The sequence below is a fragment of the Nelumbo lutea genome, chromosome 1, assembly GCF_056320005.1.
Source record: "Nelumbo lutea isolate HS-2025 chromosome 1, American lotus-T2T, whole genome shotgun sequence".
NCBI classification, from domain to species: Eukaryota; Viridiplantae; Streptophyta; class Magnoliopsida; order Proteales; family Nelumbonaceae; genus Nelumbo; species Nelumbo lutea.
The window spans coordinates 164,486,934-164,501,236 of NC_142684.1; the positions used below are offsets into that span (position 1 = coordinate 164,486,934).

Here is a 14,303-nt window from a genome sequence, read left to right on the forward strand (position 1 = left end):
TTTGCATTTTTTTATTTTTTGGGATTTTTTTGAATTTTGACTTTTTATTTTTTAGTTTTTTTCTTCGTAATTTTGCACCTTGCTTAAAAAGATGTGTGCCTTGCGCCTCAGGCATAAATTGGCCCTTGCGAATTTAAAACACTGAGTATGCTTCACATAGAATTCTCACCAACCAGCATAATACTCATCAAAATCAGGCCACATAGCAATCAACCATCGCAGATCTCCATTCAACTATTGCTCCACAAACAGAATACCACCATAAACCCTCTCCATCTATGTCAAATAAAGGATCACACATCACCATGCCTTCACCATAACAATGGTCCCAACCATCATAGCTCACCCAAAACAAGGTGAGACCATTTAGTTCTCAGAAGCCAAAAGAAAGAAACATAGTGCAGCAAGAGAGGAAAAAAATAAAGGGGGAGAGGGGGCAGAGAGAGAGATAAGAAGAAGCAAAAAGAAGAAAAAAGAATTACTGGAATCCCTGTTTTGATACCATGTAAACAACCCTAGTTGCAGAAAGAATAAACCCAAAAATATAAAGGAAGAAGAAAAAGAGAGAAAGTAGTCCAATAGAGAAGAAAGGAGACTGCCAATTGAGGAGAATAGAATGGTTTCCCAAGTCCCAATTGGCCAGACCCCCTATTTCTATTAAATTGTCCAACTCAGCTCAGCTTACAATAATAGCCCCTTTTACTAAATAAAAGATGAACTGAAACAGTAAAAGATATTTCAATTGTAATTGAAATGAAGGGAGGAAGATTTCAAGGGCATTCTTTCAGGTGTGTATGGTCCTAACAAGGATCAACTCAAACCACAGTATTGGGGAGAACTAGACCAAATCAAAGAGAAATGGCAAGGCCCTTGGTGTGTGGGAGGTGACTTCAACACCATCCTACATATGCATGAGAAGAAGGGTGGACCCAAGCAAATGCAAGGTATGAAAGGATTCACTGGCTTCATCAACAGGCATGAACTCATGGATTTACCTATGGATGAAGATAAATATACATCAACAAACAATCAGGAAGTCCCCATAATGGTGGACAGAGGAATTTCCTAAGTGTACCAAGAGGCAGTTACTAGACCTTTATCAGACCACATGCCGGTGGTCACAGATGGACCAAATGAGCAGATCAGAATAATAGAGGGTGCAATTTAGTCAAGGTTCAGTGCTGGAGATCTTCAAAGATATTCCTCATCAAACTTTTTTTTTTTGTTTTGAAACAGTTTACCTGAGAAGAAAATAGTGATCCCATCGTTTCTGTGTATTGGGCATACATTGTATAGTGACTCACTGTACATGTCTTTTTGTACATGATTTATCTAAATTCAGAATACAATGCATTATCTTATGCTAAAAAGAACATAAAAGCCCATGTCCCAAGCAAACACATAACTATAAACATATAAAGAATGGATGCAGAAATAGTTCAGCCACACCCAACAGTTAATATGGATCACAATCAAGGTTTAAAATGTCGGTTTTGGTGGAAATATTTTTTTTGATAAATAAATTTCATTAATTTTCATTAGAGTCAAAGGATAACATCTGTTACAAGCATCCCAGTGCGAGGCGCAAGGTGCAGCCTCACTCTTTAACAAAAAAAATATATAATAGATTTACAAATGGGCCTAGTACATCTGATCCCTAGTTACCCCTTGCTTAGCTAGAGAATCAGCCAAGGCATTGGCCTCCCTTCCCACCCATTGTATAGTTAAAATCATCTGTTGTGTTAGCCATTTGAACTTCTTCATTTCATTTCTGTAACACCAAGTCACTGAATTTGGGTCTTTTAGCCAACCCACCACTACCTTGGAGTCCCCTTCTATCATCAATTTCTCCACACCTAATTCTTTTGCAACCTGAATGCCTTGTAGGGACGCATATAGTTCTGCCTTTAAAGTGTCTCCATTTCCCATTGGTCCTAAAAAGATGGCTCTTAAATTTCTTTCCTTGTCTCTTACAGCCCCTCCTATGCCAGATGGACTTGGGTTGCCTTGACTGCTCCCATCAAAGTTTAGCTTCAGCCAATCTTCAATGGGAGGTGTCCAAACCATCCTTGCTTTAATTTTTTGTACTGCACTAAAGGCTACAAAGCTCCAGTTCCTCCAAATATCATCAAAGGAGAAAGATTTGAATAGGTCAAATGTTTGTAGCCAATGTATAACCCTAGTCATTACACACTCCATAATTTGTTGTTTACTTCTTTCCTTCTCTTGGAAGATTCCTACATTTCTTTCTTCCCATAATGTAGAATATTGTTGTTCTAGTGCATTTCCACATTATTCTTCCCCTTCTCTTTGGAAAAGCAAAGATTGATTGATCAAACAGCATCTTAATCTCCACTGGCATATTCCACCTGCACCCAAACAAGGAGAAACACCATCCCAGATTTCTGTAGCAAATGAGCAGGAGATTAGTAAATGAAAGCAAGATTCACCACCGGATTTACATAGAGAGCACCAACTCGGGGAAATACATAGAGAAGGTCTTTTCTTTTGCAATGAATCCAAAGTGTTAATTTTCCCAAGATCCATTTCTCAACAAAAAGCCTTAAATTTAGGGGGAATCAGCTGAACCCAAATTTCTTTCCAAGGACAAAGAGCCTTAAAAAAGGATGCACAAGAAAAGAAACCTTTAGAACTTGATTTATTGCAAATAAGAAACATTTGGAAATATCAAAAATTACACCTAGATTTATTGCAACATTTTATAACATTGTAAGCATTAATATAAGAAAACATATTTTAATTATACAAAACAAACTCTTTTAAAAAATTATATCATTATAAAGTTATAAAATGATGCTTTTGAAGTCATCACACAATTTCTAGATGACAGCTTTCTTCACTTACAATAAGCTTAAGGCTGTGTTTGGTTTGAAGGAAAAAGTAGGGAAAGGAAAGGAAAGATAGGGAAACCTTTACAAATCTTGTATAGATTTTCTTATCTTTCCCTTCCTTTCCCTACCTTTTCCTTCAAACCAAACATAGCCTAAGGGTTTAAAAAATTATAGATTTATAATATAATACCTACTGTGAATATTTTATTTGTTAATGCTACTTCACTTATGTTTCATTTAATAAAAAAAAAATTATGATATAAATATGAATATGCTTTTGTGTTAACACACTGTTTTCCTTCGACAAGAGTTTAAAATATTAAACGTCAACTATATTTTTAAATTATATAATTAAAAATATTTCATAAAGAAAATTAAATGGAGTCCAGGTGAAAATAAAAACATGTTAGTTGGATTATATCTCTGTACATGTAAATTCAAAACCAACTTGTTGACCCTTGTAATACACTGGGAATATGTCAAAATATATTCCAGTAATGTTCTTGTAAAGGTAGCAATGAAAATGGAAATATATCGTGAAAATAATAAAGATCTTTACCTGAACCTTATCTTCACCCAATATACGAGTAATTTTTGCAGACCAATAGCAATCAGTATACCACCAATCAACCAAATCTCCCACCTTCCTAACATTGTCAACAATTGCTACCACTTCTGAGATGCTACTAGCATCAGGCATCTGATTTTCATGGTAGATAGGAGGAAAGCAAGGGCGCACCATCAGTTCCATCTTCTGCCCCTTGGAATTAGTTCTCTGAGTTTGAGGCTTTTCATACAACTTTGTCCATTCCTCTTCTGTGAATGTCAAGATACAAACTAAGTAAATCAAATGAATATATGAGATATCTTAAGCCTCAAAATGTGAATTTTTTAGTACAACTGAACAGTATTATGTTATTTAAGCATTATAAAGAATTTCATAAAAACAAAAAATAAAATCAGAGATTTAAGCAGCAGAGTTAATTTTATGCTGATAATGAATGTCACCCTGATCTGCATAAGGGAAGAAGACAAATGGAAAAGAAAGCACTAATGGTAAAAAGGAATAATCAGAAAACTAATAAACTGAAAAATGTGTGCAATGGATTATATTTACTGTCTATAGTAAATGCATCAAATGTTGCCTAAGCCATCTTGCCAGTTAAGGAAAACAAAGGAAAAAATAAAAAGGGAAATGTCATCAAGAAATTCAAAATTCAAATCTCAAACCTATGCAACCTCACCACTATCTGCAACCTTTGATACCCAGTACCCGTGCCTGCCTAGTGTTCTGGTGTCAGATATGGTACTTTCCAGATACAACACCAAATACTGCATAGACAGTTGTAGATGTATTCTATAGCATTAAAACTTTAAAATATGTATATTGGTATTTTTTGACACATTTATACAATAAAAAAAAATCTCTCTGTTAGAAATGTAATTAAATATAGCAACATAAGTCTTGAGAAATGAAGTTTAACTACAAACTAGAAATAAAAGCATGGTACAAGGCTATAAGCTATTATAGAGATACTCATATTTTTTTGATAATCAAAGGAAACTTTTATTTGAAATTGGATTTAAGAAGTTTTACAACGTGTATGGAACAAGAAGTCCCACACGAATACATATTTCTGTCCCTTTTACAATGCAGCCCAAAACAATTGTTTCCTCAAAGCCCCTTGTTTAGAAAGACAATCAGCTAGCCCATTTGCACTCCTTCTAACCCATTTAAATTCTACTTCTATCTCCCTTGATCACTTGTTTGAAGGTCCACGGAGTAGTTCTATTGTTATTAGCCCGAGAGATGATCACCTTGGAATCCCCTTCAACCTCAATTTGCCTCATTCCTAGTTGCTTGGCTATCTTCAATCCTTATAGCAATGCCATTACCTCAGCTTTTAGAAGTTGCCCATTCCGATAGGTCCAGAGAATAATGCTAATATCCTCCCTTCAGAATATATGATTACTCCCCCAATACCTGACAATCCTGGATTCCCAAATGAACTTCCATCAAAATTCAGTTTAATTCTGTTACCATTTGGAAGTTTCCGTTTCAACCTTACTCTCTCTTTCACTCTTGAAGATTGTGCTACTTCTTTCCAGGATCTTATAATGTCTGTGACTGAGAACTCTTGGAATATATGCAAAGAACTTACCCAATGGGCTACTTTAACTTTGATTGTGTCAATCACCTCCTCCGTGGTTCTACTCTTTTCTGAGAATATTCTGTTATTCCTTTCTTCCCATATCACCCAACAAATAGCTGCCTTTGTAGCTTTCCACATAACCTTCCCTCTTTTCTTTGATTGCCTCAAAAAGTCACGGTTAAAAAGACCTGCCACATCTTGAGGGGAAACCCACCTGCAACCAAAGAGAAGACAAAAAGAATCCCAAACATGATGCACAAAAGAACAAGATAAAAAAAGGTATGTCAAGGTCTCACCACTTTCCTTACAAAGGGAGCACATGTGAGGAGAAAGGCAAGCAAAAGGCCTTCTTTTCTACAGCATATCACGTATTAACCTTAGCAAGGAAAATTTCCCAATAGAAGGCTTGAATTTTTGAAGGATAGGCTTACTCCAAATTTCTTTTACAGGGAAGTCCCCAGTCGGGTTGCTAGGTGAGGCAAGGACATTAAAGAAAGAGGAACAAGAGAAGAGGCCATCTGTGGAGCCTTTCCAAATTCTGGAAACTTCCAAGGACGGGTCCAAAAGGATTTTAGGAAATGCTAGAGTCATTTCCCATTTCCAGTATCCGTGTCCATATCTATATCCGTACGTGGGCATCATAATCTACAACTGAGGCTCAGTTTGGAAGGAGTACAATACGGAGATTCAACAACTTTATTAATAACTATGAGTTAAATGAACTCCCATTGCAGCAAGCTCTCTATACTTGGTCCAATTTTCAGGAGACACTAACTTGCTCCAAATTAGATAGGTTTCTTTTCAATGAGAGCCGGGAAAAAAAGTGGGCGAACTTAATAACAAGGGCTCTACCTAGAGTCACATCTGACCATTGCCCCATTGGCCTAGGATAGGAGCCCTTTAGGCAAGGACCTCGACCCTTTAGGCTTGAGAACATGTGGTTGACTCACCCGGACTTTGTGAAGAAGGTTGAGGAATGGTGGAGAGAAGACCTAAGGGGGGTGAAGTGGAAAGGAGTAAGATTTCACAAAAAAACTAAAAAGATTGAGAGCACATGTAAAGAATTGGAATAGGGAGCATTTTGGGAGAATAGAAGAAAGGAAATCCTCTCTGTTGTCCCAAATAGAGGAATTGGATGCGAAAGAATCCCAAAGGGCCATAAGCCTTCGGGATAGAGATAGGAGATGGAATATGAAAAGAGAGTTAGATGAAATCATTTTGAGAGAAGAATTTTCCTGGAGGCAGAAATCTAAATGTAAGTGGATTAAGAAAGGAGGCGAGAACACTAAATTTTTTCATGACCTAACCAATGGAAGGAGAAGGAAAAACCTAGTGTCCAAACTGGAAGTGGATGGAATAGTCTATGATACCCAAGAGAGGATAGCCAATTGTTTGTTGACCATTTCAAGTCCATTTTGAGGAGACCCCTAAGCCCTAATGTGGAGTTGGAAGGTGTGACCTAGCAGAGGCTTCCAGAAGAGAGTAGAAGTTGGCTGGAAAGGAATTTTTAGGAGGAAGAAATTAGAAAAACCGTGTTTTCCATGGATAGATCTAAAGCACCAGAGCCAGATGGGTTACAATGGCTTTCTTTCAAGATTGTTGGGACATAGTCAAAGAAGATTTAATTGAGGTCTTCAAGGAATTTGAGAATAATTCAGTGATGAGTCGGGGAATTAATGCTACCTTTTTAGTCTTAATTCCCAAGAGAAAAGAGGCTAAGCATCCAAAGGACTTTAGACCTATCACTTTGGTGACTAGTGTTTACAAAATTGTGGCAAAGGTCTTATCTTTGAGGATAAAAAAGGTGCTTCCTTGTCTTATTAGCCAAGCGCAAGGAGCTTTTGTTCAAGGGAGACAAATTGTAGATCAGATTCTAATAGAAAATGAATGTGTGGACGAAATAAGGAGATTGGGGCATCAAGGTCATGTATGTAAACTAGATCTTGAAAAGGCCTATGACTTGGTGGATTGGGAATTCTTGTCACTTGTGCTAAGGAAGTGTGGGCTTGGGGAAAAATGGTTGCCTTTCCAATTGCCATTATTTCATCATAGTCAATAGGATAGTTAATGATTTTTTCCCAGCTAGTAGGGGTCTGAGACAAGGCGATCCCATGTCACCTTTTCTTTTCACTTTAGTCGTCGATGCCTTTAATAGACTCCTCTCAAGAGCGGATAGAGCCGAATCTTTAAGAGGGTGGAGAATAGGTAGAGATAGAGTTCCAGTTTCTCATCTCCAATTTGCAAATGACATAATAATCTTTTGTGAAGGTTGTGATTTAATGGAGGTAAGGAATCTGAAGGATTTAATAATTCACTTTGAGAGGGCCTCAAATTTGAAGGTAAATTTTGAGAAGAGTCGTGTTGTGGGATTTCATTTGAACAGAGAGGAGATGGAATCTATAGCAGTCTTGTTAGAATGCACTTGCTCTCAGTGGCCTCTTTCCTACATAGGACTTCCTCTAGGTGCAAATCCAAAGGAAAGTAGGTTCTAGAACCCAGTGGTGGAAAAATTCGAAAAAATATTGGCAGCTTGGAAGAGAACTATATTTCCGTGGGTGGTAGAGTTACTCTGATTAAAGCAACTTTAGCCAACTTGCCTTTATATTTTTTATCAGTCTTAAAATTCCTAAGAGGGAGGCAAATAGGTTGGAAAAACTGATCAGGAACTTCTAATGGGAACCTGGAGAAGAGAAAAAAAAGATCACTTGTTTAGGTGGGAGGTGGTGAGTCGTAGTAAAAAAGGAGGCCTAGGCTTAGGGAATGTGGTGAGTAAGAATGAGGCTCTTTTAGGTAAGTGGCTTTGGAGGTGGCCCTTGGAGAGGGAGAGGTTGTGGCATTAAGTAGTGAAACGTATCAATGGTTGTTCTAAATCAGGTTAGGATGCAGGGGTATCTCGAAGGGCTTTGCTCATAGTAGATGTTCAAGACTGCTATCAGCCTTGAACCCTAATAGATTTCAGGTTTGAAAAAGGAGAAAAAGGTAGAGGAGAGAGGAGAAAGAGGAGAGAGAGCAATAGAACACAAGAATTGAAAGGAATGACAGAATCCGAATGTTCTGCCGCCACCACTTCTATTTAGTATTTATAGGTTATGCTAGTTACATGAAAGGACAAATCTGCCCTTGGTATTTACATAACACATAAAACAATATAAAACTGAAATACAAATAACAACTGGAATAACAGATTGACCATCAGCTAACCCTAGGATGACTAGGGAAAATTCTACCCTATGGACAAAGTGGGACCACAGCTATGGGGCCCACATCAGTGTTCTCTACACTTCCCCTCAAGTTGGGAATAAATGTTTATCATTCCCAACTTGGACAGATCCACCTCTAGCTTCTTTCTTGATACGGCTTTAGTGAGAATATCTGCTAGTTGCATACTGAATGTGATGTAAGGGAGGCATACTTCTTGAGATGAGACCCTCTCGTACAAAATGTCGGTCAACTTCAATGTGTTTGGTTCTGTCATGCTGCACTGGATTATGTGCTATATTAATAGCTGCTTGATTATCACAATACAGCATCAGGGGCTTCTTATACTCAATACCCAACTCCTCAAGTAGAGATCTCAGCCATAGGATTTCAGCCACTCCGTTAGCCATTGACTTGTATTCTGCTTCAGCACTAGATCGGGAGACAACACTTTGTTTCTTACTTCTCCAAGAGACAAGATTACACCCCACAAGAGCACAATATCCTGAGGTAGACCTTCTGTCATCAACACTCCCAACCCAATCGGCATCCGTATAGACCTCCACCTTCATGTGGTTATTGTTCTTGAACAGTATACCCCTACCCGGGCATAGTATGCTAATATCCTTTCTACCGCAAGAAGATGTGTAGTTCTAGGAGAATGCATGTACTGGCTAACAACACTAACAGCATAAGTAATACCTGGTCGAGTGAGGCAGAGATATAGGAGCTTTCCTACCAATCATTGGAACATAACCTTGTCTTCAAGAGGCTCCCCACTCTTTGCATTAATCTTGTGGTTCTGTTCAATGGGTGTATCCACAGGCTTGACACCTAACTTTCCAGTTTCTGCCAGCAAATCTAGGACATATTTCCTCTGAGAGATAAAGATCCCCTGTTTGGATCTAGCAACCTCAATATCCAAAAAATACCGAAGTACACCAAGGTCTTCCACCTCAAATTCTTGATGAAGGAGTTGTTTAAGGGACTCAACCTCATGGCTATCATTACCTGTCACCACAATATCATCAACATATACTGCAAGTAGTGTCAATGAGGACTCTACCCTCTTGATGAATAGAGTATGATCTGACTGGGCCTGTACGTAACCGAACTTCACAAGGGCTAGTCTGAATCTATCGAACCAAGCCCTAGGTGACTGCTTCAAACCATACAAAGCCTTGTTGAGCCGACAGACCTTCTTACCTATTTCTGCATCATAGAATTCATGAGGCAAATGCATGTAAACCTCTTCCCGCAGGTCCCCATTCAGAAAAGCATTTTTCACGTCCATTTGGTATAAAGGCCAAGTGTGACTTGCTACAAGGGATAATAGGACTCGAATGGTGGTCATCTTGGCTACCAGGGCAAAGGTCTCCAAGCAATCTATACCATAAGTCTGTGTGAACCCTTTTGTAACTAACTGAGCTTTATACCTCTCAATGGATCCATCTGCATTGTGCTTCACGGTAAATACCCATCTACAGCCATGGTTTCTTTGGGCAAATCAACTAGCTCCTAGGTGTTAATTTTCAACAAGGCATCCATCTCAACCTGCATTGCATCTTTCCATTCCGGGACGGATAGGGCTTCTTGCACTGTTCTTGGAATAGGGACATTGGCAACGGAACTAAGGTAGGATCTGTAGGTGGGAGATAGACGACCATAGGATAAAAACTAGGAAATACAGTGGGCTATAGATATGGTATAATGTCGTTTCCCTTTACGGATGACAATCGGGAGGTCAAGGTCATCTGTAGGAGGTGAAATGGCAACAATAGAAGAAGTCTCTATGGGCCCTGGACTGTAATACCTAGACTTGGAGCTGCAGATGAGATTGGAGTTGGCCTGGATTGTTGATGACCGGGATCAACCTGCCTGCATCGCCTGTGATAGACCCTCAACTCTTGATCCCTCTGAGCACCCTCACCATTGCAGCTCTCATCGCCCAATGGAATAGGTAAAGGAACTGCCCCACTCTCACTGCTCTCCCCCTGAAGAAAAGGACTCAAACCCCCACTCTCACTGCTCTCCCCCTGAGGAGAAACCCGAGGATAATAGGGTGTCTCCTCAAAGAAAGTGACATCAATGGAGACAAACTTCCTCCCTAAGACAGGATCATAGCAGCAAAACCCTTTTGAGTTTGTGCATAACCAAGGAAAATGCATTTGGAGGCCTTGGGTTCGAACTTGGAGTGATGGGGTCCGAGAAGCTGAACAAAGCAGGTACAACCGAATGTTTTAAGGGGAATAGAAAACAACTCCTCACTTGGGTATAGAAGGGAAAAAGGAGATCTCATATCAAGGACCCGAGAAGGAACCCGATTAATAAGATATACCGTCGTGATGATAGCATCACCCCAGAAGCGAATAGGGACATTGGAGGTAAACATAAGATTTCTAGTCACCTCAAAGATGTGCCTATTCTTCCTTTCTGCAACTCCATTCTACTGAGGTGTATGAGGGCAAGAGCTCTGGTGTATAACCCCATGATTAAGAAGGTAAAATGCCAATGGTTTAGCAAAGTATTCATTTGCGTTATCAGATCGAAGAGCTTTGATCTTGGCATCAAATTGGGTTATGATCATTTGGTGAAAGTTTTGGGTCAGGGCAGGAACCTCATCTCGTGAACGCGTGAGATAAACCCAAGAAAAACGAGTATGGCCATCAACAAATAACAAGAAATATCTGTACCCACCCATGGAAGGGATGTGATAGGGCCCCCAAACACTAGTATGCACAATATCAAAAGAAGTATTACTCCTTCTATTACTCAATAAATAAGACCTTCTACAATGTTTAGCAAACTCACAACTTTCAAACTGCAACTGAGACAACTCAATAGACTCAAATAAAGCAGGAAACAGACTCTTTAGAGACCGAAAGGACAAATGACCCAATCGGTTATGCTTTGGCATAACCGAACTCACACTTTGAGAAACAAAAGACATCTTCTCTACTGAATCTTTCTGACGAGACCTCTCCCCGAGCAGATAGATCCCATTCGTCTCACAGCCAGTCCCAATCACCTTCTTCGTCTCCAAGTCCTGAAAAACACATCGGTCAGGGAAGAAGGTTACTGAGCAGTTCATATGCTTGATAATACTACTAACTGAAAGAATATTAGTATCAAGCTTAGGAACGTGCAAAACAGATGACAGGGAGATAGTATCTGATAACTTGAAATCACCCTTCCCAGAAATAGGGACCAGGGAGCCATCAGCGATAGATACTTTATCCCTACCTGAAGACAAATGGTAAGTGGTAAACAGTGAAGGCAAGCTAGTCATGTGGTCGGATGCACGTGAATCTATTACCCAACAAGGTTCAGTAGTAGCTGGAGCTGAGGCATGGTAGGCTAAAGCTCGAATACCTGAATGTGTGAAGGCAGATGTGGCAGGAGCTGATGGTGACTGCGGTGGCTGAGCTAAACTTACAACTTCCTTTTTTGATTGTATTAGGGCAGCCCGAACTGCAGCTAAGGTCTCTAAAGGTGTTCCTCTTGTGCCAGATGAGGATGTTGAATCAGTGTTCACGGCCACATGAGCATTGCCCTTCTTGCTTCTCAACTTTGCCGAAACCAAGTGAGGATGCAGTTTCCAACATGTTTCTTTTGCATGTTTGGGTTTCTTACAATGTTCACATACCACATCCATTTTGTCTTCCTTCCTCCAATCCTTCTTTGAATCACCCCCTGATTTGGGTTTGACAGCTACAAAGGCTGGTGTGAGAGGCTGAGGTTGCATCATAACTTTCCTTCTGGTCTCTTCACTATGTACTAAGGAGTATGCCTGAGAGAGAATCACACTATCTCTAGTCAAAATCTATTGCCGCACAATATCATACTCTGAATTTAGGCCCGCCAGAAACTCAAACACCCGGTTTGTCTCGACTTGCTTTCTATATATCTGTGCATCTTTGGGACTCTCCCACTCAAGAGTCTCCAAGTGATCAATCTCACACCACAGAGACTGCAAGGTAGACAAGTATACTGAAATCGGTTTCTCTCCTTGTTTAAGGTTTTTCACTTCACACTTCAATTCATATGCTCTAGCAACATTAAGGGGTTGGGAATAAGTTTCTTTCATAACATCCCATATCTCCTTAGCTGTCTTTGCCCACAAGTAATTTCGGCTAATATGAGGCTGCATAGAATTACACAGCCATGTCATAACCAAGTAGTTTTCTTGGATCCACTTGGTATACGTAGTGTCTCCCTTGGGGGTTCTTTCATATCTCCCAAGAGGTACCCTAATTTACCTCTTCCCCCAATAGCCATCACGGCTGATTGGGCCCATTCCAAATAGTTTGATCCATCAAACTTTACGGTTGTAACCTGACCACCTGTCTCAGAAACACTACCATAACTGTTGTTCCCAAAACTGCCTTCCGCCTGATTTTTAAACTCCATGTCAGTCAAGTCTCAAAAGCAGCACTTGGACTACCAATCACAATCAAAACAGTGTATGACTAATTTGTATTCACAGTGTATGTGCACAAAACAGGTATAAATCTGATCTGAAACCAACTAGCAAACATAACAACAGCAGTCCGTACAGTTCTCACCCCTTAAGAAAGTTCGAAAACCCCAAAAGGATCTGAAAAATCAGCTTAGAAGCATGTCTAATATGCCTGGCAGAATTAGGATTTTAATCAGTCCTTAAAGAAAACATTTCAGTTGCACATTCCCATCAGTAACGTACAGATAGACTTGCAGTAGGGTTAATATGAAACCCTAAAAGCTTATCAATGCTAACAAAACTTGAGGACAGCTCCAGGTAAATCGCAAGGTTCAGTCTAACATTAGGGCTTGCCGCAAGCTTATTAGGGTTTGCCGCAAGATCACTTTCAAACCCTAGAGTAGGAGAAAAGAACCCTAAGGCAGTTCGGCCCAACAGTAGGGTTTGCTGTAAAACCCTAGAGAATAGAAGGGAGAAAACCCTAGAATGGTTCGGCCGCCCTTTCCAGATAGGTCCAACCTATCCTCTCTGATAGTACTTCTCTTAGAAAATAGATAACTTACAAGAAAAAACTGTTCTCTGCCTTCCAAGGTTACCAGAACCCTAGTCTTCTCTGATTCTTCCTGATCACCAATACTCTACAACCGTGACAAGTCTTCAACAGCTGCTAAACCCTCTGGCGATCTCCAAGAATCAGTCCACGAACTCCACTTTCTCAGCTTCCAGTCCTAGGGGATTCTCATGTGATCGGCTGGACTAGACACACATGAGAAACCCTAACCTTGCTCTGATACCAAGTAGATGTTCAAGACTGCTATCAGCCTTGAACCCTAATAGATTTCAGGTTCGAAAAAGTAGAAAAAGGTAGAGGAGAGAGGAGAAAGAGTAGAGAGAGAGCAGTAGAACACAACAATTGAAAGGAATGACAGAATCTGAATGTTCTACCGCCAACACTTCTATTTAGTATTTATAGGTTATGCTAGTTACATGAAAGGACAAATCTGCCCTTGGTATTTACATAACACATAAAACAATATAAAACTGAAATATAGATAACAACTAGAAAAACAGATTGACCATCAGCTAACCCTAGGATGACTAGGGCACATTCTACCCTACGGACAGAGTGGGACCACATCTGTGGGGCCCACATCAGTGTTCTCTACACTCACAACACCTTGGAAGGCAATCTCTGGCATTCTCCCTAAATTCCTCAGTTTTGTAAGGTATGATGCTTGTTTTGGAAACTCCATTCTTTTTTGGGAAGATACATGGGTGAGCACTCAACCCCTAAAAGACCATTTCCCTTCTCTCTATTCCATCTCCCTCTTTAAAAAGAAACCCATTTCTTGGATCCTTTCCCCCCGGTTTGCCCTTTGGCTTTAAACTAGGATTTCGGGTTTCGAAGAGGGTTAAGGGATGAAGAACTTCATTGTGTTTCTGAGCTATTGTTGCTTCTAGAGTCAGTGTGTTTGGACCCCACTAACCCGAATAAAAGAGTTTGGGCCCTAACCCCGGTTGGCTCCCTCACTTGTGCATCTTTCTTCAAATCCCTTTGCTCTAACCCTTCCTTTCAGGTTTTCCCTGATAAAGAGGTTTGGTCAAGGCCAATACCTCCCAAAATAGCAGTGTTCTGTTGGG

At 39.9% G+C, this 14,303-nt stretch overlaps 1 protein-coding gene across 10 annotated transcripts in view; it reads right to left on the bottom strand.

The window, feature by feature from the left end:
• The window catches only part of LOC148878894 (uncharacterized), a 71,745-nt gene that overhangs the window by 39,963 nt on the left and 17,479 nt on the right, over positions 1-14,303 (bottom strand). For all 10 annotated transcript variants that reach the window (XM_088960261.1, XM_088960264.1, XM_088960268.1 and 7 more), the window contains one exon: positions 3,412-3,668. In XM_088960261.1, coding sequence (XP_088816387.1) covers positions 3,412-3,668 — 257 coding nt within the window. The remainder of the gene's footprint in view (positions 1-3,411; positions 3,669-14,303) is intronic.